This window comes from Uloborus diversus, unplaced genomic scaffold, assembly GCF_026930045.1.
Source record: "Uloborus diversus isolate 005 unplaced genomic scaffold, Udiv.v.3.1 scaffold_13, whole genome shotgun sequence".
NCBI classification, from domain to species: domain Eukaryota; kingdom Metazoa; phylum Arthropoda; class Arachnida; order Araneae; family Uloboridae; genus Uloborus; species Uloborus diversus.
Genome location: NW_026557987.1, coordinates 7,783,205 through 7,809,780, shown reverse-complemented (window position 1 = coordinate 7,809,780; position 26,576 = coordinate 7,783,205). Strand labels below are relative to the sequence as shown.

The 26,576-nt window shown below is 37.2% G+C and overlaps 1 protein-coding gene across 1 annotated transcript in view; it reads left to right on the top strand.

Annotated features, from left to right (window-relative positions):
- LOC129232679 (sodium/potassium-transporting ATPase subunit alpha-like) overlaps positions 1–26,576 on the top strand; it is a 108,169-nt gene that overhangs the window by 40,622 nt on the left and 40,971 nt on the right. The window contains exons 4-7 of the mRNA XM_054866810.1: positions 561–764; positions 5,332–5,445; positions 9,404–9,656; positions 17,646–17,914. Of these exons, the coding sequence (XP_054722785.1) occupies positions 561–764; positions 5,332–5,445; positions 9,404–9,656; positions 17,646–17,914 (840 nt within the window). The remainder of the gene's footprint in view (positions 1–560; positions 765–5,331; positions 5,446–9,403; positions 9,657–17,645; positions 17,915–26,576) is intronic.

Sequence of the window (26,576 nt, the reverse complement as noted above, 5' to 3'; positions counted from 1 at the left end):
TTTCCAGAAAATCGAAAATTCTGAAGATTAAAGGTCCTTAGACCCCTTAACGTTTTACCCCCAACGTCGTCACCAACTCCATTTCCGTGTGAAGTAGCAAAAAACTTGAAGGTAAAACGTTTTTCTTCATACTTTTGCTGGAAGCATGAAAAGCAACTTTAAAATAAAATGTACTCAGAAAAAAGCTAATTAATTCAAATAATTTCTTCCTTCCTTTCTTTTTTTTTTTTCGGATTTTCCCACACTAATTCTTTTTCCAGTTTCGTTCGTATTTTGAAAAAAATCCATTTTGAGTTATCGGTTGTCGTTTCTTTTCTTTTTAAATTCTAGACATACTGTTACTTTCCTATTTTTGAAAATATGGGTTTCCTCTCGGCTACTTGAGTTTTTCGATGATGTTTTTAATGTATCCGGAAGCAAAATTAAGTATAAATGCGAAAACAAAGGAAATATTTACACAAAATCTAATATTGAAAAGTACAACAGTCAAGATACAACAGTCATCCCTACTTCTCTACTTTGTGAAAACTTGTAACAGCAGATCGTATTTTTGTTTTCAGGGCCTAACGTCGAGCAAGGCGAGCGAGGTCCTGGCCCGGGACGGCCCCAACGCCCTGACGCCCCCCAAGAAGACCCCGGAATGGGTCAAGTTCTGCAAGAACCTCTTCGGCGGCTTCGCGCTGCTGCTGTGGATCGGAGCCGCGCTCTGCTTCATCGCCTACTCCATACAGGCCTCCACCTTCGAAGAGGCACCCGACGACAACGTGAGTACCCACACGGCTCAGGTTGTAGCGTCCGTTCGCACGTTCATGTGCACGAATGCAACAACACTCTGAAAACAACGATTTCAATAATGACAAAAAAGTGATCAAAGTTGAATTTATCGCCGAGTCAAAACTGTGGTGTTCAAATTTAAAACATTCAAATACTCAACAAATACTCAAATCAACATGTGCTCATTTTTGAATGTGTAATAATTTTAAAATTGAGTATTAACAGAGTTATGTACTCATTTTTGAGTATGAAATAGTTCAGCACACTATTTAAAACAAAAGGTTGAAAGAAAATTTGAAAGCATGAATGTACTCATTTTTGAAAACTTCATTTTTCTCAGTGAAATAGTGTTGTTTCGTAATTTTTTTTTATTTTTACGCGTTTATGTGCTTAATGTATTTGAATCTTGCTAAATTTGGGACTTAATTTATTCATTTTCCTTACAAAATGACTTTAGTTAATGCTTGGTTGATTCTACTGTTTTTTTTTTTTTTTTGAGCAATCGCGATTGCTTATTGTTCTCATTTGACTGTTTTTGGCGTTACGTTGATTTTATTTTCTCGCCAGCACCCTCTGCAGCATCAACGTCGACCGTCCGCCTCACGATGCTGCTCCTCTTGCGAAAACCGTGTCCAGGTTGCGTCCACATCCTACTCACACACGCATACACACACACACCTACACATACACACTCTCCTACGCACGCATACACACACTCATGCCTGCACACAAACACAAACACACATACGAACGCCTACACGCACATTCAAGATGCCAAAATTTCAAATTAATATATATATATATATATATATATATATATATATATATATATATATATATATATATATATATATATATATATATATATATTTTAAGGCGCAAGAGCTTTTATAGGCTATACTATACTGAGCCAAGCGATTGTTAGGGAGTAGAAAAAAGTGAAATTGTTAAGAGCGTAAAGGACATAAAACTTGGAAGAGCTCTGCCGAAATAAACTCATGAACAAAGTTTTACATTTTGAATCACAAACCAAAATAATTAACATCGACAAAATTAAAGATTTAAAAAAACCCCGATTGAGTCGCATCTGTAGAATCAAGAAGAAAATTGAAAATCCTTTTAAAAGCCTCATATTATTCAAAATCAATTTCGAGTCTTTTATTTGCTATTAAATAGAAACTGGCAACAGATAAAAATTTTAAATCGTTGCGTTTTATTTCCTTGTCGGCCAACCATGAATTCGGTGATCAATCGCGTGAATGCAGGCTTAGCCGTTATTAAAATTAGCTTTAAAAAAAACGTTAAAATTCGAGCTCTAGGAAACATGGAAGTTACAAACACATTCTATCAGACGCGAAAAAAAATTCTCTTTATTTTGGTATTAAATTTTAAAATGTTTAACTATGATTTCGCTGTAAAAATCGCGAAAAACCTTTTAGAGGTTTTTAGCTAATATCTTTGTTAATTAATGTCATCCAAAGATGCAACCTACCTAAGAACACTCTCGATCAACTCTCCTTTCAAAACTTTTTTTTTTTTCTTTGAGCAATCACGATGGCTTATTGTTGTCACTTGACTGTTTTAATGTCCTTTGATTTTATTTTCCCACCACCACCCGCCGCACCCATTCACCGTCGACCCCTCACGACGAGGCTCCTATAGCGAAAGCCGTCTCCAGGTTGCATCTATATTCTACACTTACACGTATACATACACAACTACACACACACAAATACATACACCTACACACACATACACACAAAAACACATACATATACACACACGCATACATACAGACACCTACATACATACAGGCACCTACACATACATACAGGCACCTACACATACATACAAGCACCTACACATACACACACAACTACCCACACACTCATCACACCCATGCTTACACACAACTACCCACACACTCATCACACTCATGCCTGCAAACAGACACAAACACATATGCCTACACACATACACATTCCCCACCACACACAAACACTCATACACACAACTACCCACACACTCATACCTGCACACAGACACAAACACACATGCCTACACACATACACATACCCCCTACACACAACACACATACCTCCACACACATAAACACACATGTCTTCATACACACACACACACACACTCCAGGTTGTATCCATGTCCTACACACACGCGCATACATACACAACTACACACACACGCACACACACACAAATACACACACACATACTCACAACTACATACAGACACCTACACATGTCACACACACACAAACACATACACACACTCATACAAACTACCCACACATTCATGCCTGCACACAGACACGAACACATATGCCTACACACACATACACATACCCCCCCCCCACATACACAAACATTCATACACACAACTACTCACACTCATGCCTGCACGGAGACACAAACACACATGCCTACACACATATACACATACTCCTACACACAACACGCATACCCCCCCACATACACAAACATTCATACACACAACTACTCACACTTATGCCTGCACAGAGACACAAACACACATGCCTACACACATATACACATACTCCTACACACAACACACATACCCCCCCCCCCCACACACAAACACACACGCCTACATACACACACTCGTGATTGCGAAAAACATAATTTGAATTCAAGATGTCAAAATTCAAATTAATTATTATTTTTTTTAAATCGGTACATCCGTTTAGGCACTAGAGTGCTACAGACAGACGCACAGATACACAGACACGTCAAACTTTGTGTGTCGGGGGTTAAAAACTGACAAATTATTTTGACCAACATACAAAACCTAAAGGGGAACCATTTGAGAAGAGATGCTTCCCCCAGCAGTTCCTTCAGAGATGAATGAAACTGATTAAAACATTTAAAACGAATATGATTTATAAACTTAGACAACGACAAAGGATATATGCAACAGCACTGTCCTTTAATTCTTGAAACTTACCTGCCCGGTAGCAGAAACTGCTCGACGCTGCGTCGCAGATCCTTGAGAAAGTCTGCAGACTATTTCTTGGTTGGGAATCCTAAAGTGAAAAAAAAATAAGTTTGGCGACGAGAGCAAAATGGCAAAAATATTGTAAAGTGCTTTTTCGAATTTAAATAGCATTGTTATATCATCAAATATTCAAGTTGTGTTTTAAAAGTTAAAGTTATGGTTAAAGTTTTAAAAGTTATGGATCCTGAACAAATACCTGATAAAATAAAATATTTTTTTCTGCAAATTTGGCGAAATCCGAAACTTTGCTGTGGTAACCCAAGCAGCGCAACAATGAAAAATCCGATCCAAAATGGCTAAACTAAAGCTGATGCGTAGGCCTATCTATATAGCGGCTCTACCCGTATCGGAAGAGCGCATGACGTCACTTCCTGTGCCATTTGACGTCACAATCGCTTGAACTTTAAAAATTAATTTAAAAAAAACTACTTATCGTATCGCAAAAATTTTTTCACCTATAATGTTTATACATGTTACTCTATCATATAAAAATAAAATTGAAAAATCGAAAACTTCCCTATTGTATGCGCCGAAGCAGGAGTAAGGGCGAAAGGCCTTATCTCTACGAGGGAAAACTAATTTTGCCGTCGTGTACAACGTAGTTAAGTTCTTCGATTTCGGCGTGAAATACTAACTCTATTTCTCAATGAGAGCAACTTTTAGAGCCATTTTTAAATCGGCATAACTTAAAAATTACTGTAGAAATTGAAAAAAGAAAAAAAAAGAAAACACTTATTCATGAATTAGTAAACTATGCGCTTGCGGGTGACAGAAAAAAAATGCGCCAAAACATTTCAGGCAGAAGGTAAAAAATTATGTGGACATGCCTGCCAAATTTCAAGTCTGAGGCTTCAGCGGTATTGGCTGTGCGTTGATATATAAAGGGTGTCCCAAAATTAACGCAAGATTTGAATTTGCCGTCATTTTTGCAATAAATTGTGGGCAATCTTGAAAAAAGGACAATTTGGCAGCTGAGGGTCTAGGGTTATTACAAATGGAGCGTTTTCGATTCTATAATGCGTTTTCATTATCGAACAGTTATTTGAAAAATAATGAAAGTTTGGGCGGGTCAAGCAGTTTACTGTTATTGGCGCAATTAGATAATGCGCGGGTGGTTGTGGGATTGCTGACATAGACGTTCGACTTCAAATAACCCCATAGGGAGAAGTCTAATGATGTAAAATCACACGATCTAGGGTACAATTCATATCACCGAAACGAGAGAGTACACGAACAAGAAATTCCTTATGCAGTGATTGAATTGTTTCGCTGGCTGTATAATAGCATAACACTCCATTTTTACTAATCCTAAACTCCCAGCTGTCAAATTGTTCTTTTTCCGTGGCTGCCAACAATTCACAGCAAAAATTGTGGCAAATTCAAATCTTGCGTTAATTTTGGGACACCCTTTATATGTTATCTCAGGACATTGATTTTTATGTATTAAGATAAAGAGAAAATGGTAATTGGATGGGGATCACCGTCCACGTGGAATGTCTGAGTGATAACTGCTGTTCATTTCAGTTGTACCTGGGCGTGGTGCTTTCGGTTGTGGTGATCGTCACCGGAGTCTTCTCCTACTACCAGGAGGCGAAGAGTTCCAAGATCATGGAGTCGTTCAAGAACATGGTGCCGCAGGTGAGTACCTTCGCACTGGCCCCTCCTAGAGCCTGGTAGCGATAAGCTGAAGCTCGACCTTGAGAACATTTACTTCTTTTGCAGTAGTCGAACCTGTTTATCTCGAACCTACCTATCTCGAAAACTTCTCTATGTCGAAGTTTTTCATTTTCCCTGCACATAAAGTATTTATTCAATGTTTTTCCCCATGTTTGTCTCGAGTGAAATTTTCTGAAAACCTGTATATCTCGAATTTCGACTAAAAAAATCTTTCTTGAATTCGATCCCCAACGATCTTTATTGACTGGAATTTGGAGACAAAAAGCATTTTTCTCAATATTAACAGTCACATAATCCTCCAGAATTAAAACTTTATGTTCAAGAAGCAAGTTTTCCAGCAATTATATCCATTCGGAAACTAAGAGGAAGGGGACATTGTTGATTAGTAAAATTGCTTCCAAAGTTTTACTTTCGAGTCATTGCTCCAATTACTTATTTTTAGAACATTTTTCAAAACCTCTCTATCTCGAAACCTCCATATCTCAAATTTTTCTTCTCTCCCGTAAAATTCGAGATAGACAGGGTCGACTAATAGGGAAGGGCGCTGAGCAGAGTTGGGTTTCTTTCGCAGTCGTTTTGCGGAGATATTCCGACTCAACTCTGTACCAATAACACGTTTCTTCTTTACTGAACTCCGCAGAAATAAGTAAACATTGCCAAGGTCATACTTCAACTTATCAGAATCTATATATTTGCCAAGCTTTAAGAGTCTTTTTTTTTTTTTTAATTTGGATCATTTGTGATAGTTTATGTTTTCAATTTTCGAAAAAAATTCAAGATGTCCTGCAGTATTATGAAATGAAAAGGTGAAATTTCTTTTTTCTTGCATCTGATTTGTTTGTCCTTGAGTAGAGGTCAAAATCTACGGTAATATATGGTGTTGGTGGCTATGTGATCTTTTTGCTCCTAAAGTAATGAGTGAAACAAGATAGCTTATCTTTCTGAAAATGAACAAATAGGAAATTTGTTTTAAAAATGAACTGCATTTTACAGTGAAGCTTGCATTGAAACATTATTTAAAATAAGCTTTAGCAACTTTGAAATAAACTGAACAGTAAATTTACTGTTTAGTTTATTTAACTGTTCAGTTTTTAAATTAACAGTAAATTTACTGTTAAACATAAATTTTGGCAGTTTGGTTAAATTTTGTACCTTCAAAAAAGGGGGAATTTTTTCATTATTTTTTCCATGGCGCAAAGTGAAAAATATACTATTTTTCCGGTATATTCTATTTTATACCCCAAAATATTTTTGATGAAATAATACATAAATTAATAAATCATTAAGAGTAGGAATGTATGTGAATCAATTCATAAATGGATACGTAAGTGATTTAATAAATAATGTATAAGTAAACGCTTAACTTAAGACAACTTAAAGACATTTTTCCTGCGTGCATTTCATTGTACAAAACATTTTAATGAATAACAGATTTTTTTAAAAAATGCCAAACACCTTTCATAATGCACCCAAAACGACAAAATAACTTTTCTGAGTCAGAAAGGACAATTTAAAAATTCCTCTAGTTTTCGAAATGTCCGAGAAAAAGACACCGCAAACGAAGAAAAGTTCGGCTCAAGTCATGAAGAGAATTTCTTATCATTATCTAGCTTTCAATCATAACTTTGAGTGTTGAAACATGCATATTTTTCTTATTGGGAAAGTTGGATTTGAAATGACTAGAACCGCACTTTTCTTCTTTTGTGGTGTCATTTTCTTAGAATTTTCTAAAACTACAGGAATTCTTAAATTGTCCTTTCTGACCCAGAAAAGTTATTTTTCCTTTTGAGTGCATTATGAAAAGTGCTTAGTATTTTTTAAAAAATTCTGTTTTTTTCTACTTTTTAGTGTAAATGTATTTCAGAAATAGAATAACTTTACCATCACGAAACTTCACCTTATATTTTCATATAAATGCTCGGTACTCAAAGGGAAAAAAAACCTATGTACGTGTCTAAAACTTTAAGCAGTTGGCACTAAAATTTAACCCTTGTTCCTCTCTAGGATTTATGTTTGCTTATTTCATCCTTGATTCAGAGAAGCCTTGATTCAAAATTTTCATTAGATTGCTTTTAACCTTACTGTTGCAAGGCAACAAAATTTGTAACAATGGGTTTTATATTTAAACATTTTATAGGGAAATGACATGAAATTTGCTGTTTTCCCCTCCTAACCGAAATAATAATTTTATTCCAGAATTTTAATTTTTCAGCGTTAAGTTGTACCTTAAGATCAAGCAAATCATTTAGTGAAATCTCGAAGTCTTTAAGTGATCTAGATGTTGAGATAAAAACAAAATCAGGCCTCACATTACTCCGTGACAATCAGGCCAAGTATATTAAAAGTGCTTAATAAAAAAAGCTTCATGTTAGATGAGTCGATGACGCGTTGCAACAGGTGTCCATCGCCTTCCACATCGCTGGGAGCTGGTGGTGAACCACGGTGCTTGCATTAGACGAGAGTGAATAGTGGATGACAATCAGGTTTCGCCGATATATATCAGTCGGTATATATCATGATAAATATCACGATATATATATCCGACATTCATTTTGAAAATTTCAAGATATTTTGATATTTTCGATATTTATTTTTTCAACTATGGTATTTTCAAAATAAAAAGTATATTAATCATAATTAAATTGTTCATTTATCATAAAAAAATAACTAAAAAGTTATGTACTATATTTTTATGGTGTATAATACATCATGAATATAACAAAGTGATGTAATATTCATCATTTACTTGTATTTTATGTTCCTAAAATTATTAGTAATTGAACAATTTTAATTCATATTAAAAGTGCCTAGTTAAATTTTAAACATGGCTCAAAAAAAAAAAAAAAAATGTCTTATGACTGTGCAGAGACTAATGTACATTATTTATGAATCATATAACTGTAAAAGTAGCTAGCAGAAGAAAAATAAGTGAAACAGCTAATGCTAAGTTAATTGCATTAAAACTGATATAAATGTAAAATGAAATATTAGATGTAAATCATGAAATAAGCATTAATTTTAAGTCTATATATGCAATTATAATACTAGAAAATAAAGAGTGATGCATGTACTACTTTGAAGACTTTAATTCGTGCCGATTGAAAATATCGGATATATATACCAAAATATCCGATATACAGTCGGATCCCGCTACAACGCGATCCGACTTACGCGAAATGGCTATAACGGGAGTTTTTCATGAGTAATGAATTTTTTATTGCTGACGCAAATTACTCGCCTGCAACATGAAATTTTTCAGGAAAAGAGCGGCGGAGCGTTAGAATGGGCTTCGTTGACACTAAATATTGGTTTTGCGAATGGACTTTCATCCCTTTAGCATCACTGAAAGCGGAAGTTCACCCACTGTGTTAGTCTAAACAACGCTTTGCTTTAGTTTATACAAATAACCAATCCGATTCTTAACTTTTTTTTCATTTTACATATGTACGTTGATAAAATACATTCTGATCGCGCTGCATAAACCTTCTTCATTTTTTAAATTATAAATATATTTAGTATATCTATACTGTTAAGTGCTATAATAATGCTTTATTTTAAATTTCTCTCCCCCATTAATCATTGATTTTGTGCTAAATTACAGAATTTTATGTCAAATAATAAAGCTTTTTCAAAAATACAGAAAAAGTCTGTTCTTCGTAAAAGATACTGCAATATATAGTTAAAAAATGGTTTGAAACAATATGAGGGGTGCATACAAACGTCTGAAACAATTGGGTATGCTTATAAAAAAAATTATTAAACATACCTTGTTCCACAACGCGAAATTCCGACTTACGCGAGGTGTCTTGGAACGCATCCCTCGCGTAAGTCGGGACGACTGTATACCAAAATATCGGATATTTTTGATATTTTCGAAAATATCATGACGACAATGCTCCTACTCATGCGTCTCTTGCAGTACGCCATCGTGATGCGGGACGGGCAGAAGCTGACCCTCTCTGCCGAGGAGGTGGTGGTGGGCGACCTGGTGGAGGTGAAGGGCGGCGACCGCATCCCGGCCGACATGCGCGTCATCCATGCGCAGAGCTGCAAGGTGGACAACTCCTCGCTCACCGGAGAGTCCGAGCCGCAGACGCGCACGCCAGAGTTCACCAACGCCAACCCGCTCGAGACCCGGAACTTGGCCTTCTTCTCCACCAACTGCGTCGAGGGTAAGTCCGCGACCCGCTGCTTTGTGCACTTCGTTCACAAAAAACATTTATGACAACCTGAAGAGCGCGTTTCATTTTTTGATTGGCACTCGCTCCCCCGATATCGAGATGCGAGTTCTCCGAGTTTGTTCGGAAAAGTCGCCAAATTCAAAGACTTGGCGAGCAATGGGAGGCACCGCCGGCTGCATGTGGCAGGACATCCATCTGGAAAATGGTGTGGAAGATGTCTTCCATGGCTCACCGAAACTCGCTATGTGTTTGGCGATTTTTTTCGAAACTTCGGCAGATGTCAACACTTCTCCTCTCGATAATGGGGACACGAGAGCAATTCATTTAAAAACGCTTTTAATAGGATGACTCTACTTGAGTCAAAGAAAGGTTCGAAAACGTAATACCCAAAATCTACAAACCTATGATTGCTTAAGTTGCCTTGAAATGAGTTTGCTAACTGTATTAACAAAATTAATTTAGTAGTTGGTATTATTTTTCATTGTTTTTGGCAACATTTAAAGCCATTGGTAAGCGTTATGATGAGAAAAGTAACTGACGAAATAGTCCTTACAAATGAGGGAAGGTAAAATAAAAAAATAATAATTTGAATTTTGTCATCTTGAATTCAAATTATGTTTTTCGCAATCACGAGTGTGTGTATGTAGGCATGTGTGTTTGTGTGAGTGGGGGGGTATGTGTATGTGTGTGTAGGCATATGTGCGTGTCTGTGTGCAGGCATGAATGTATGTGTGTATGTGTGTGTAGTGTATGTGTGTATGTGTAGATGTCTGTGTGTATGTGTGAGTGTATGTGTAGGTGTCTGTATGTATGTGTGTATGTGTGTTTAGTGTATGTGTGTGTATGTGTCTGTATGTATGTGTGTGTAGTGTATTTGTCTGTATGTATGTGTGTAGGTGTATGTGTGTGTAGGTGTAGTATGTGTGTGTATGTGTCTGTATGTATGTGTGTAGGTGTATGTGTGTGTGTATGTGTAGGTGTCTGTATGTATGTGTGTATGTGTGTGTAGATGTCTGTGTGTATGTGTGAGTGTATGTGTAGGTGTCTGTATGTATGTGTGTAGGTGTAGTATGTGTGTGTATGTGTCTGTATGTATGTGTGTAGGTGTATGTGTGTGTGTATGTGTAGGTGTCTGTATGTATGTGTGTATGTGTGTGTAGATGTCTGTGTGTATGTGTGAGTGTATGTGTAGGTGTCTGTATGTATGTGTGTAGGTGTATGTGTGTGTAGGTGTAGTATGTGTGTGTATGTGTCTGTATGTATGTGTGTAGGTGTATGTGTGTGTGTATGTGTAGGTGTCTGTATGTATGTGTGTATGTGTGTGTAGATGTCTGTGTGTATGTGTGAGTGTATGTGTAGGTGTCTGTATGTATGTGTGTATGTGTGTGTAGTGTATGTGTCTGTATGTATGTGTGTAGATGTATGTGTGTGTAGGTGTATGTGTGTGTGTATGTGTAGGTGTCTGTATGTATGTGTGTGTATGTGTAAGTGTCTGTATGTATGTGTGTAGGTGTATGTCTGTATGTGTGCGTAGGTGTATGTGTGTATGTGTGTGTGTGTAGTTGTGTATGTATGCGTGCAGGCATGAATGTGTGGGTAGTTGTGTGTATGTGTGAGTGTATGTGTAGGTCTCTGTATGTATGTGTGTACGTGTGTGTAGTGTATGTGTGTGTATGTGTAGGTGTCTGTATGTATGTGTGTATATGTGTGTAGTGTATGTGTGTGTATGTGTAGGTGTCTGTATGTATGTGTGTAGTGTATGTGTGTGTATGTGTCTGTATGTATGTGTGTAGGTGTATGTGTGTATGTATGCGTGCAGGCATGAATGTGTGGGTAGTTGTGTGTATGTGTAGGTGTCTGTATGTATATGTGTATGTGTGAGTGTATGTGTAGGTGTATGTGTGTATGTGTGTGTAGTGTATGTGTGTATGTGTAAATGTCTGTGTGTATGTGTGAGTGTATGTGTAGGTGTCTGTATGTATGTGTGTGTAGTGTATGTGTGTGTATGTGTCTGTATGTATGTGTGTGTAGTGTATTTGTCTGTATGTATGTGTGTAGGTGTATGTGTGTGTAGGTGTAGTATGTGTGTATGTGTCTGTATGTATGTGTGTAGGTGTATGTGTGTAGGTGTATGTGTGTGTGTAGGTGTAGGTGTCTGTATGTATGTGTGTATGTGTGTGTAGATGTCTGTGTGTATGTGTGAGTGTATGTGTGTGTAGTGTATGTGTGTGTATGTGTAAGTGTCTGTATGTATGTGTGTAGGTGTATGTCTGTATGTGTGCGTAGGTGTATGTGTGTATGTGTGTGTGTGTAGTTGTGTATGTATGCGTGCAGGCATGAATGTGTGGGTAGTTGTGTGTATGTGTGAGTGTATGTGTAGGTCTCTGTATGTATGTGTGTACGTGTGTGTAGTGTATGTGTGTGTATGTGTAGGTGTCTGTATGTATGTGTGTATATGTGTGTAGTGTATGTGTGTGTATGTGTAGGTGTCTGTATGTATGTGTGTAGTGTATGTGTGTGTATGTGTCTGTATGTATGTGTGTAGGTGTATGTGTGTATGTATGCGTGCAGGCATGAATGTGTGGGTAGTTGTGTGTATGTGTAGGTGTCTGTATGTATATGTGTATGTGTGAGTGTATGTGTAGGTGTATGTGTGTATGTGTGTGTAGTGTATGTGTGTATGTGTAAATGTCTGTGTGTATGTGTGAGTGTATGTGTAGGTGTCTGTATGTATGTGTGTGTAGTGTATGTGTGTGTATGTGTCTGTATGTATGTGTGTGTAGTGTATTTGTCTGTATGTATGTGTGTAGGTGTATGTGTGTGTAGGTGTAGTATGTGTGTATGTGTCTGTATGTATGTGTGTAGGTGTATGTGTGTAGGTGTATGTGTGTGTGTAGGTGTAGGTGTCTGTATGTATGTGTGTATGTGTGTGTAGATGTCTGTGTGTATGTGTGAGTGTATGTGTGTGTAGTGTATGTGTGTGTATGTGTAAGTGTCTGTATGTATGTGTGTAGGTGTATGTCTGTATGTGTGCGTAGGTGTATGTGTGTATGTGTGTGTGTGTAGTTGTGTATGTATGCGTGCAGGCATGAATGTGTGGGTAGTTGTGTGTATGTGTGAGTGTATGTGTAGGTCTCTGTATGTATGTGTGTACGTGTGTGTAGTGTATGTGTGTGTGTATGTGTAGGTGTCTGTATGTATGTGTGTAGTGTATGTGTGTGTATGTGTCTGTATGTATGTGTGTAGGTGTATGTGTGTATGTATGCGTGCAGGCATGAATGTGTGGGTAGTTGTGTGTATGTGTCTGTGTAGTTGTGTATGTATGCGTGTAAGTGTAGGATATGGATGCAACCTGGAGACGGCTTTCGCTAGAGGAGCAACATCGTGAGGCGGCCGGTCGACGGTGGGGCTGCAGAGGGTGGCGGGGGGGAAATAAAATCATAGGACCTCAAAACAGTCAAATGAAAGCAATAAGCAATCGTGACTGCTCAATAAAGGCGGTGTGTACTATAACCATTCCGTACAAAGCTGTATTCTTTCAACTCTTTAACTCACATTTTATCGGCTACTTTAGAATCGACCTACACAAGACATCAAGTAGATTCGTCTTATCTGGACGTTTGAAAATTCCATGCAATCCGTGGTCGGACAGCATAAAACTTTGCCCAAAATCTCCCGAAGCATATTCGGTGGCCTCTAAAAAATGTTTTGAATTCATGCTCAACAATGTTGGGACATTTCTTAGATGAAAGTCTAAACTTTGTTTTAATAAGTGAAAAAAAAAATCGTATCTGAATCGTTTTGAACGAGTTTTTAAAAGTGATGTCAGTAATAAAACAAGTCGATTGACGTAAGAATCATCAAAATTGGCCAAGTTTTATCATTAAAAGTTTTATCATCCAAGTTTTATGATCAAGTATTGGCCAAGTTATAATCATCAAAATTGGCCAAGTTTAGCCCAGGGGTTCTCAAACTTTTTCGACTTTGAAGAATTAAAATTTCTTCACGGCACCCCAGTCCATCTCTGCGTCGAATAAGGCAACCCTAAAGTTCAAAACCTAATTATGATTGCTATTTATGCTCCAGCTTTTGCCTATTCATCAGACCACTCATGAAAACTACGAAAACAATAAAACTAAGTGAAATTTTAAGGTTTAATTTTGTGTTTAAGCACTTTTTGCGAAGGCAAGGGGCCTTTATAGGACATGGGCCAGAAAAAGAAAAACTCTAACCTAATAGGAAAGTTGGCACTCTTCAGAGCAGCGGAAACACCGAATATAACTTTTTTCCGCCTGACGCATTTAGTTATTTTCAATGTTTTAACTTTTTACTACCTTTTACGAAAAAGGAAGTATTGTATTCGCGAAAAAAACTTCACTCAAAAATCGGCCTTCATTTCTATTTTGCTCACCCCCAATGCTGCCGTGCTAAGCACAGATGTGGTATCTGCAGTAGAGCTCAAAATGAGAAATGGACGATTAAAGTTTTACAACTCGTTTCTTCGATTTATGACTTAATTAAATGCTCAACTTGCGGTAGTTGTTTCGTAAATAACTTATCTAAAAACCGTGAGAGAGTATTTTTGTAAAAATCTTAATTTAAAATTAATAAATGTAGTTACGACAAATTTTCTTTTCAAAACCTTTTCACATACTAAGCCATTTTCACCGTGAGTGACAATGACTAAGCATTTTTAGGGGTATCTGCACAGATACGACAAAAATAGCTTAGTAAAACGTGCTCAAAGTATCATTAAATAATACTGAAAACATCTGCTTTCTTTGGACTTGGCTGTTTCGCTTTATTTTGTGAATACAAGTCTAACAGAATCTACCTTCTGAAAGATACCATTTTTTAAATTCCAGACAGTTAAAACTGTAATCCATAACAATTTTCTGTTTCTTATATTCAAAGAATGTGTTTTTTATAATGTTTTATTTTCTAGATTCATTTTTACCGAGCATGAAGATAATTTTGACAGCGGACGATACTTGAATAAAAATATTACTGGCCGTAGAATGAAATGCGAAAGAATTAGATATGAATATTTTACATGCATTTCATTTTTAGAATTGCAATTTAAATAACCATTTAAAGAGAAAAAGCTGAATATTTACTTTAACAATTATGCAAAGTTGTGTTAGTTTTTATAATCAACCTGTATCAACTATTCAACGGTAAACTAATTTTAATATTCTGTGTTACAATGAACTGCTACATTATTAAATATTCTGCTTTTCTAAGGTATAAAAGTCGTATCTACAAAAAATACTAAGGAAAAAAGTGGTAACTGCGCAGATACCACTTTAAAGGCTTAGTATTTGTCACTTACGTTCAAATTGCCTTAGCAAACTGCGCAGTTACGACTTTTTTCTTGAAGATTTTTTAAATATTTCGCGTTCACAAATCGGAAAAGAATTTGAGATTTAGGTAAATTAAATTACTAACGACCACCTGGTGACAATAACTCATTTTTGATAAAATGCAGATACCACATCTGTGCTTAGCACGGCAATATTGTTCATGAAAATCTAAAACACGTTTCTACAAGTGTCTCAAAAACTCATTTCTGCATATATTGAAGACTTTTCCTAAGAAAAATCACTTGACGTTAAATCCCGGTTATCACAAATTTGCCATTTCAACTGCGCTTGCGCGCGGACTTAGCTTTTCGGGCTTTCTGTTTTAAGATTTCGTGTTGCTTGTTTATATTTAGGCTGAGGGAGAGTCCCACCAAATTAATGAATGCGATTAGAATATTTTCACAGCGACTTCGTGGTATATTATATGAAACTACGGATATGAATAACTGATAATCTTAAGAGAAAAATGACACTTCAATATTTATTAGTTTGGAAATATTTATTTAACATAAATGTAAAACACGTTGTGTACTTCAAAAATGATTGGAATATTAGTACAGAAACCCGTCTTTTGCGGATATTTTACGTTAGGAATAAACAACTTAGTATTATACATTTTTATTTAGTTTGAGGGTTCGGCTTTGTATTAGAAGTGATGCTGAAATTCTAGTATACGCTCTTCTGAGGTTAAAAACTTGGTCCTGAAAAAGGACAGACGATTCAGACACCGAATCCATTAATAATTAAAACGCAAAATTCAATCTTTACCGAGGACTAAAAACTAAATCAGAAAAAACTTTGTGATTTCTAATTTTTTTCTTTTTTTTTATCTTTTGCCATCTCATATTTATTACCAAATTTTAAATGTTTGTAATTAATTTAGCAAGAGTTTCGAAATCAGCTAAGTCCGCGCGCAAGCGCAGTTGAAATGGCAAATTTGTGATAACCGGGATTTAACGTCGAGTAGAAAAATCATGCAAAAAAATTTAATGATTCGTGTCAAATACACACAAAGGAAGCACTGACATCGAAATTGAATCTTCCAAAAAAGTTTGAAGAATGGAAATCTTAACTCTTTTTTAGAAATTCCGACAGAAAAGGAAAGATTCTGTCTAATGTGTATTGTGCACACATTATTTTACCTAATTTCCAAGCATTTCACTCTAATCTCTTCAACTTCTGTTTGCTTTCTTTTTTCTTCCAAAAAGGTCATTCCGTTATTTTATAGAATTGCCCTGAATTAAAAGGCATTATATTTCCCGTTCAGGGCTATAAAATTAAACTCGTTTAAAAAATTAAAATGAGAGAGAAAAACAAACGAATAAGCTGAACGACGTAACCATGGCAACACAAAATGAAGCGTCAACAACTTGAATGGAGAAGAGATATTTTAAATCCAGGTTGAAACGCTCGTCATTTGTTTTCTAATTGAGATAGAAGCTTGGAGGTTCGACCGCAGGTCGAGTAAGAACTGGGGTAAAAAAAAGTCTCTTTCCAATGGTGTCAAACAGAAAACTATGGGGCGATTTTTTGACTTTTTGTGGATGGTTTTAATAAAGAAAGAAATGCCTGATATCCAGCGAAGCCTTGAAAGTTTCAAGGTAATAACGCAAAATAACTCCCACTGTAATTAGGTTTGAGAATTGGAATCAGTTGCATAAGACGCAGAAAAATCTGCCCTTTTCAACGATACATAGTATCAATATGTGCGGGTTATTTTTCATCCCCACATTCTGAAATTTATGAGAAAATTGGGTCTTAACTTAGAATCAAAAGAAGAACTAACATTCGAAATTTATTTGAACCGGTCTGTAAGGAATAAAACTGTAAATTTCAGTGGAATTGGGGAAGGGTATTTCTCGCGTTTTACGCGTTCAAACACACGGACGCTTTTTGAGACTCTAAATAGAGATCTGCACCTTATTAAGGGCAATTCACACTACGGCCGTCCGTCACGTCCGCGCAAAGTTTTTCCATCCGAAAGAGGTTTTCTTTGCTGGTTGCCATGACAGCAAGCCATCTCGGACGGGACCGGTTTCGATCAGAAGAGCCTTGATATCTGACGGCCGTCAAAAGCGGGACGGCATTTCATCGGTTTCCGCCAAGCAGCGCGCTCTTCTCTTTGGCGGGTGAATTCAGCCACGTGATTGATGTACGGCGACCGTATGTGAATGCTACCCTGCTTTCGTCGGCAGTCAGTCGCGTCAAAAAGCGGGACGGACGACCGTAGTGTGAACTGCCCTATAAGGACAGTTCAATTATCGGCCATCCGTACCGTCCGTCCTGTTTTTTGACGTGACGGACTGCCGACGAAGCAGAGAAGCATTCACATACGGTCCCCGCACATCAATCAAGTGGCTGAATTCACCCGCCAAAGAGAAGAGCACGCTGCTAGGCGGAAACCAATGAAATGCTGTCCTTCTTTTGACGGCCGTCAGATATCAAGGCTCTTCTGATCGAAACCGGTCCCGTCCAAGATGGCTTGCTGTCATGGCAACCAGCAAAGAAAACCTCTTTCGGGAGGAAACAAACGTGATGGACGGAACGGACGGCCGATATGTGAACAGGCCCTTCACACCGGATGCGTTCGAGTTAAAAGAAACCATTCTGTTCGCAGGCACTGCCCGTGGCATCGTCGTGAACACGGGCGACCGCACCGTGATGGGCCGCATCGCCAACCTGGCCTCGGGGCTGGAGATGGGCGAGACGCCGATCGCCCGCGAGATCGAGCACTTCATCCACCTGATCACGGGCGTGGCCGTCTTCCTGGGGCTCGCCTTCTTCATCATCGCCTTCATCCTCGGATACTACTGGCTCGACGCCGTCATCTTCCTCATCGGCATCATCGTCGCCAACGTGCCAGAGGGACTCCTCGCCACCGTCACGGTCAGTCGCTTTCACTCTCTCTATGGCATAGACTAATAATAAGAGTAGACCGAGCTATGGCAACCCTTTTGCTACTCATAAACCAAACCATGTGACTGGTGGATATCCTAGCAACAGCGGGCGTTGATCGTAGCAGACGATCAACCCCGCGAGAAATAAAATAAATACAATTGATGGAACTCGGAAGAATGATCTTTTATGGAGTCCGATTTGTAAATTTGTTATTCTAAATTGTAAATATTTTGTTAATATAGTGAGTTTTTCGTTTAGATAGTATGGTGCATTTTCTTTAGTCATTTTTAATAGCTCTCTAAGCAATCAAAGATGCAAGCGCCCAAATAGAATCGGCAAACGGTAAGATTTTTACCTACAATTTCCATTAAGATTCCGATTAGTGCATTTTTGCGTTAACGCAAAACGTTTACTCCATGACGTTCACGCCAACGCTGACGTAGCAGTTCCGAATGAAATAAAAGTGACTGAAAACTGTGATCAAAAACTAATGACTAATGTAAAAATAATGCATAACTAAAAGAAAATCAGTTCAATCTCTGCACGTGAAAAAAAAAAAAGAAAACACATTCCGTCTTAAAATACATGTCGAGTGCCAAACTATGGATAATGTTGCCATCTAACAACCATGCTGCCAAAGTTTTCGCCAAGCCTTCCACTAGTTACATGATGTATCCATGAACCAATTTTTTTCATCAGCAAGTCTGGGAAAGCTCGGTCTACTCTTATTATTAGTCTATGCTCTATGGCGCCTTCCGCGAGAAGTGATGGCGAGAAACTTGACGATACAAGAGGGTTCTCAAAATAAAACTACGCACGCAAAAATTTGACAACCGTGCCAAGGGGTCGTTTCCAAAATTTCAAAAGTATTTTTTTCTGAAAGAGCATGCTTAGAAACATAGGATCTGACCCTTTTTTAAATAATTTGACAAAGTTTAATATCTTTAAAAAAATTACTTATATTGGCGCGCTTTCATTGTTTACGCTTCTGCCGATGACATCACAAATGATGAAATGCCATTCACTGTTGCCATTCAGAAGAGCATAATATTTAATTCGCATCTTTACTCACGTGTGTTGCCAACGATGGGGTTGTTAGCAAAGCGTAGAGCGCAATTTTAATTCGCTTTTTGATTATCATAACGTGTTAACGTTGTAGAAAGATGCGCCAAAGAGCATCATTTGTGACGTCATTACTACCACGCCTTGTTTGAAAAATCGGACATTTTAAAAAATGAATTAAAAAATAACTGTTGGGGAAAGTGAAAGTATTTTCTGGGTCCATGTTTTTTTTTTTGCTTATTCTATCAGTTTCAGTGACAAAAAGGACTACTTTTGACTGAAGGAAACAACCCCATTTCAGAACCACCCCCCCCCCCTCATCATTCCAAAAGTCATGCTTATTTAAAGGGCAAACATTTTATTTGTTAACAACAATAAGATGGCAACAGATAGAAATTTTAAATCATTGTGACTTTTCCGATTATTTGCCAACCATTAAATCGCGTGAAAATCTTTCTCGAGCAGACGACAACTTGGGAACATCTGAAGTCGGTTCCTTTTGTCAGGGTAAGGCCCCTATATATATACGAGCCGACGCATCAGCTTAAGATTAGCCATCTTGAATCGGAGCTCGTGTTTGAGTGGTTGTCTTTTCAGGCGAGTTATCGCCTTTGGTGATTGTTCACTGCGAGCGATCGAATTGTTTATCAAACAAAAAAATATTTACCGCAAATTTGGCAAAACACGAAACTTTGCTGTGGTAACCCTAGCACAGCAACAATGAGAATTCCGATACAAAATGGCTAAACTTAAGCTGATGCGTCGGCCTGTCCATATGGCGGCTCTAGGACAGTCGAAAACAGCGCTCATCAGATAAGTAAGTGAAATGATCAGAGAAATAGAGTCGCCAGTCTTCCGAGTCATACATGAATATTGGCGCTAAGAAGCAGCCCTCCTTGTTTACTTCCGCCATCACTTCTCCCTGAATAAACTAGAGCTGACCTGCGCAGGTCAGCCGCGCTTGGCAGAATGACTTTAAAAATCCTTAAAAAATTGCTATAACAATTGTTCAACATGTTATCCTGCTATAACAATTGTTGTAACAATTGTTCAACTGAGCATGACTCCCTGCATTGCGCCCATTTGCGCCCTGTACAGCTGAATGCAACTTGTTGGAGGGCGTGGCAAAAACATCTCGAAAAGCAAATACCTTAATTGGATGACGATGCCGGAAATTAGAAATTCTAAGTTCTACTTAAAGGCAATCGATATAACTTATCTATTATTGTTGCATTCAGCTGCAAAGGGCGCTAGTTGATCATTCTGAACAATAGCAGGGAGTAGGGGTACCCATCCCCCCAGTGTACAGTGGAGCAAATTCCTCCCCCTCCCCAGTTTTCTCAACCCTTTTTCCCCTTTTTACTTTTAGCCTTCTTCTTATTTTATTCATTTTTAAAAATATATATTTATTTATTGAGCAATCACGATTGCTTATTGTTCTCACTTGACTGTTTTGACGTTCCTATCATTTTATTTTCCCACCGCCACCCTCTGCAGCACCACCATCGACCGGCTCCTCACGATGCTGCTCCTAGAGCGAAAGTCGCCTCCAGGTTGCGTCCATGTCCTACACACACACGCCTACACACCCACACACAAACACACATACACACACAAACACAAACACACACAAACACATACACACACATACACCTACACACACATACACATACCCCCCCTCCACACACATTCATATACTCAACTACCCACGCACTTATGCCAGCCTACAGACACAAACACACATGCCTACACACACATACACACACCCCTACACACAAACACACACGCCCCACATACACACACACACGCCTACATACACACACATTCGTGATTGCGAAAAACATAATTTGAATTCAAAATGTCAAAATTCAAATTAATTTTTCTTTTTTATTTTTAATAATAATTGTTTTGTTGTAAATTATTTTTTTGTGATAAAAGTTCTGTACTACACCCATAACATACACACACACACACATGCACACAAAATAACTAAATAAATAAAATAAAATTAAAATTATAAATAAATAGCTTAAATTCAAAATAAAGTAAAAAAATATTTTAGTAAATTAATTTTAAAAATTGCAAAATCTCCCCCTCCCCCAAAAAAATCTTTATGACGCAACTTGCTCCATAATACCCCCCACCCCCTGTGAGCACCGCTAACATTTACAAATAAATAAGCTTACTATTTTTTCCCCTTTTCTTGCGTTTCGAGTATTGATGTGCCGGATCGTGGAAAAAGTAGTTCCGCGGATACGGATACGGATCATTAGAGTCAAGATCCGCGGATACGGATCTCAATTTTGTTTTTTATCCCAATTCAACTATCCAAGTGTTTAATTTGTTACGGAAGGTATTTCCGTCAGAATAATAACACTGCTTCTTCAAAAAATGGCATCTACGGCAAAAATATAATCAAGACTATGATTTATTCTTTGAAGAAATCTCCGTTAAAATTGAGGGAGAGTTGGAAGGAACGGGTCTGCGCTGCATTAATGCTTAGATGGAATCTGATAAATTATTTCTAGCTTGCTCGGTAGATGCATGATACGGGAACAAGTGTGCAAAGCTGTTACTGGACAGGCTGGAAATATTTTTCGCATTTTAGTTCAGCATAAATAACGTTCAGCATGAAATACGTTAAGTCGGTTTTTATTAATATTTCCGGTAATTCAAGTTCTGAAAAAACGAGACCAAGCTAAGAACACTTTCGATCAAGTCACTTTTTGAACGAAAAATGAACTATCAAAATCGGTTCATCTGTTTAGGAGTTACGATGCCACAAATAGACACACAGATATACTTTCAAAACTTATTAACTGTTTCTTTTTGGAACGGGGGGGGGGAGGTACAAATTAGCTTCTGAAATGATACCTTATAATTTAAATAGGAAATAAAACCTAATTTAAACGGAATTTAAGAGTCTTTTATTCAAATATTTAAGAATATTTAGAATAGAAAAGATCCGTTTAAGATTCGTCAAAAAAGTAGCGGATACGGATACAGATCTTTATTTTCCCTCGGATATCCGTTGATACGGATTTCCGGAACATCACTAGTTTCGAGTCGCCAGGGACCTCTACCGATGACATTTTAAACCAAAAAGTAATTCAAGTTGATTTATCGAATTAGTTTAATGAAATCTTTCATAATGTTTAATAGCGTGTTCTGTTGTTTGGCAGATTATTTTACTCCCAATGGTCTAGTTTAGCCGATTAGTTTTCATTTGAATGTAACATTTAATCCTTTTCAAAGACTTATTTCGTTAAAAGGTCTGACCAGAGCCCAATTAACCTATGAAATTAGAGCAAGCTCGGCCCCATTTTTACCCCCCCCCCCCCCACTTTTTGTTTGAGGAACATTCTATACCCCTTTCAGGGGCACATCATTAAATTTTGAGAAATATGAAGAAAAACACCACAAGTGGCTTTATTTGATCATCTAGACATAGATTTTTCAGTTAAAAAAATTTTTTTTGGCAACTTTTTTCGCTGGGGGTGGTGTCCCCATTAGTTTACACCCCCCACCTGGGGAAGGACAAAAACATGTTTACACATATAAAAATGAATTTGAATCATTTAGAACAATATGATTGAGTACCTCAGGTAAAATCAAGAAAAATGATTCACTCTTTCAGCGCTCATTAAAAATTTTAAAATCTGAAACAAAATTCCAATTTTGGGGTAAACGAAAAATTGAAAATTTGATGATTTGGACAAGAAATTGGGCCTACAAAAAAAATTTGTTTGTTATTCTGCCATCTCATTTTGTTCATTGAACTCAAAAGAAGAGGACTCAAGCGATCTTGATTCAAAATATTCGGGAAAAAAAACAGAAAAATCTTTATAAATTGGTGGTTTCACAGCGCGACCACCGCCCCTGAATGGGATACACATTGATACAACATAGACTAATGCTAAGTGGCCAAGCAGAATTCAGACTTTAATACACCTTACTTATTGAGAATTCAAGTGCAACGTGTGTAATAAACAAAATCTCTGTCAGTAAGTTTGGGTAGCAACATTTTGAAACATATTTGACACCAGAGGTGCCCATCCCCCCCCCCAAGTTCAATGGCGCAAATCCCCACAAAATTTTTCTCAACTCATTCCCCTTTTTTATTTATTTTTATTTTTTTGCTCTCTTTTAATTTAATTTTTTTTAAATATTTTTTTTATTTATTTATTTATTTTTTTAGTTCTCTTTTTTATTTTATTTACTTTTTTTAAATATTTTTTATTTATTTATTTTGAATTATTATTATTATTATTATTTTATTAGAGAAGTTCTCTGCTATGCCAATGACATATACACACACAAACAAAATAAATTAATGAAATGAAATATAAACAGAATAAAATAAAATAAATAATATAAATTAAAAATATAAATCAAGAAATACATTTAAATAAATACATTTTAAAAATCCCCCCCCCTAAATGTTGATGGCGCAACTTGCGCCATAATCCCCCCCCCCCCATGTTTGACACTTCAGAAAGGAAATCAAATGTCGTAAAAGTACATTATAACAGAGTTGAATCAAATCCCACATTTTAAATTCTAGCTTGTAGCTATATTTAATGAAATCTCTCCTCACTTTCAATAACTTAATTATTTCACACATTTTTGTTGAGAAAGTTACAATGTTTGTAATCTACAATCAATGTTTGTAGACCGTTCGGCCGATTTTTATGAAATTTGACACAAAATTAGTTTGTAGCATGGGAATGTAAACCTCGAGGCGATGTTTCGAAAATTCGATTTTGTTCTTTTTCAATTCCAATTTTAAGGACATTTTCCCGAGCAAAATTATCATAAGATGGACGAGTTAATGACCAAGTTATCATAACGTAAAACCGTAACATGGGAAAGCCAATTGGCGAGAAATTCACCTCACATTATTTGTAAATATACAGGCGAATCAAAAGACCTTCTAGTTTTCTACTACGGGCAAAGCCGTGCGGGTGCCACTAGTATATAATATTTGCACAACAATCATACTAGGTCAAAAAAGACGAATCCAATCGTTTTCTTTGATAAATTTGATGGCGTCTGTGAAAATGATAAAGATTCAGTTTCACTCGCTATTCGCGGACCACATAAAAATCACTGGCGGACCACAGATTGAGAACCACTCAGGGACTGATTTACGGCAGGGCATTCGGGGCCCGGGCCCAGGGCATCAAAGGAAAGGGGCACCAAATTTCTGTCATCAAATTTTTTTTTTAGTGACCAGTGTTCGGGACCTCTAACTAAAGGGAGCAAAAAATTTTTTGTCATTTGACATTTTTTTTAAAATTAAATGAAAGCATATTAGCCAATTGTTGTGGAGAACGATCATTTTCGCTATTGAAGAGAATTAAGTGTCCTTTGCGTACTCTCATTTCTGATGGTAAATTATCTTTATTATAGCTCTGTTATCAATAGAAGGAAGTTTGACCTAAAACTTGATTATGAGGATATTATAGATGAATTTGCTATAAGAAAACAAAGGAGAAAATATATAAAGAATCATTGATGCGCAGAAAGCACATGATGATTTACCTTTACCATTTGTATCACAGTTTTTCCATCTGCGATTGTAAAAAAAATTTTAACATGAAAACCATCAAATTATTTTAGATTTATATTGAATAATTTCTTTGTAAAACATCTTAATAACTTTTTCGTATGAAATCGATATTTTAAAGTTTTCTTTCTATCAAAATAATATCCAACACTTCTATCATATTTTTTGTGTGGGGGGGGGGCACCATATTTGTCAGTGCCCGGGGCACCCAGGTGGACGTCACTTCCTATGCCATTTGACGTCACAGGAGCTTGAACTTTAAAAATTAATTTAAAAAAACTACTTATCGTATCGCAAAATTTTTTTCACCTATGATGTTAATACATGTTACTCTATCATATAAAAATAAAATTGAAAAATCGAAAACTTCCATATTCAAGAAAGCCTTACCTTTCAATGCTTTTCTGTCCTCCTTTCTTTAGTTTTAGTCGTCAAGTTCTTTAGCGAATAAATGTCAAACAGAAGTTTCTTCGCGTTCAAAACCAGCGGGAAAATGCTTGCTTGTGGACAGGTTGAAAACACGAGCTTTAAAGTGTGGAGAAAATCTATCACGTATACCTACAAAATTTCGACCGATTTAGAGTATCTTTCACTCAAATTAAGGGTGCCCCGGTGGGAGGTCACAGTGACCTCCTAAAAATGTTCCATCTTCGGCAAATAATGTCCAACGCTTCGGCACATTTGGAACGTCATGGAAACAATGTGGCATTTCATTCGGCCAAGTTTTCAGTTTCTTGCGGCAAATTGATAACTTCAGCCTTACCAAAAATATACTGCCGTGTGCAGGTAAACGGCAGTATCTGCGTAAATGAGTATTCGAGATATTAGACGAAACGCGTTTTGGATTAGGAAAATGCTGGAATTAGACGTCTTTTTCGCGTCTTTTTTTCAGCGGAAACCAAATAAGAGAGCTGGTACAGTAAAGATAACATACAATAGATGACAAAAATGCAAAAAAATGAAAAATGAAAAATTTAGTTATTGCCATTTACCTGCACACGGCAGTATAAGTTCGTGGCGTCCCAGGATTCAACTTCTTTTCACTGCTTTCTGAGAATAATTTTCGTTCTTCGAGGTACCTTCAGTGGTGATAGCGAGTCAAGATTTTCTTGTGGAACGCGGTTGGTTCAAGTCCACTTACGCTGAATAGAACAAAAAGGAAAACCGACAAAAAGCAAAATATCCGCTGTGACGGGGGAAAGCTCGCGTGGAAGTTCGAAAGGTAAACAGGCCAGTGTTTTCGAATGCAGTTGCAGTGAGGTTCTATTTTCGAATGCTTCGAAATGGAAGTGCTTCATTTTCCTACTCCAAAATAAAAACTGCAGATATTTTCTTTCTTTGATGCGTGTGTTTCTTCTTTTCCATACTCTTGGAATTTTAATACAAACGGATTTGTTCGCTGAAGTAAATAAAATCGAACTCTTTGCCTTTTACAACAAATAAAGAAAACCTTAATCGCGTCATACTGAAAAACTTAATGTATTATTCTCGCCAACAACGGACGAGACAAACCAACACTCACCTTTTTCGCTGGTTTTATTTGATAAGAACTACAATCTCATTAGGTGTTTCGCCCCCCTCACATTCTTATTCCATACTTGTGGTACCCGCACGGCTTTGCCCGTAATGGAATAATTAAAAGGTCTCTTGGTTCGCCTGTATATTTACAAATAATGTATGGTGAATTTTCTCGCCAATTGGCTTGCCCATGTCACGGTTCCACGTTATGATAACCGTTTCCCCAAACAAAAAGTGGGGGACCGAAGAGTCTACGTACTAAATTTCAACTTTCTGGGACATTCCGTTCTTGAGTTATGCGACATACATACACACATACGTCACAAGAAAACTCGTTGTAATTAACTCGGGGATCGTCAAAATGGATATTTCGGGTGTCTCTACGTTCCTAGGCATATATCCACGTGTGGTCGGGTTGAAAAAAAACTCGACATTCATTTGGGGGCGAGCAAAATGGAAATTAAGGACAATTTTTGGGTGAAAGTTTTTTTGCGAATGCAA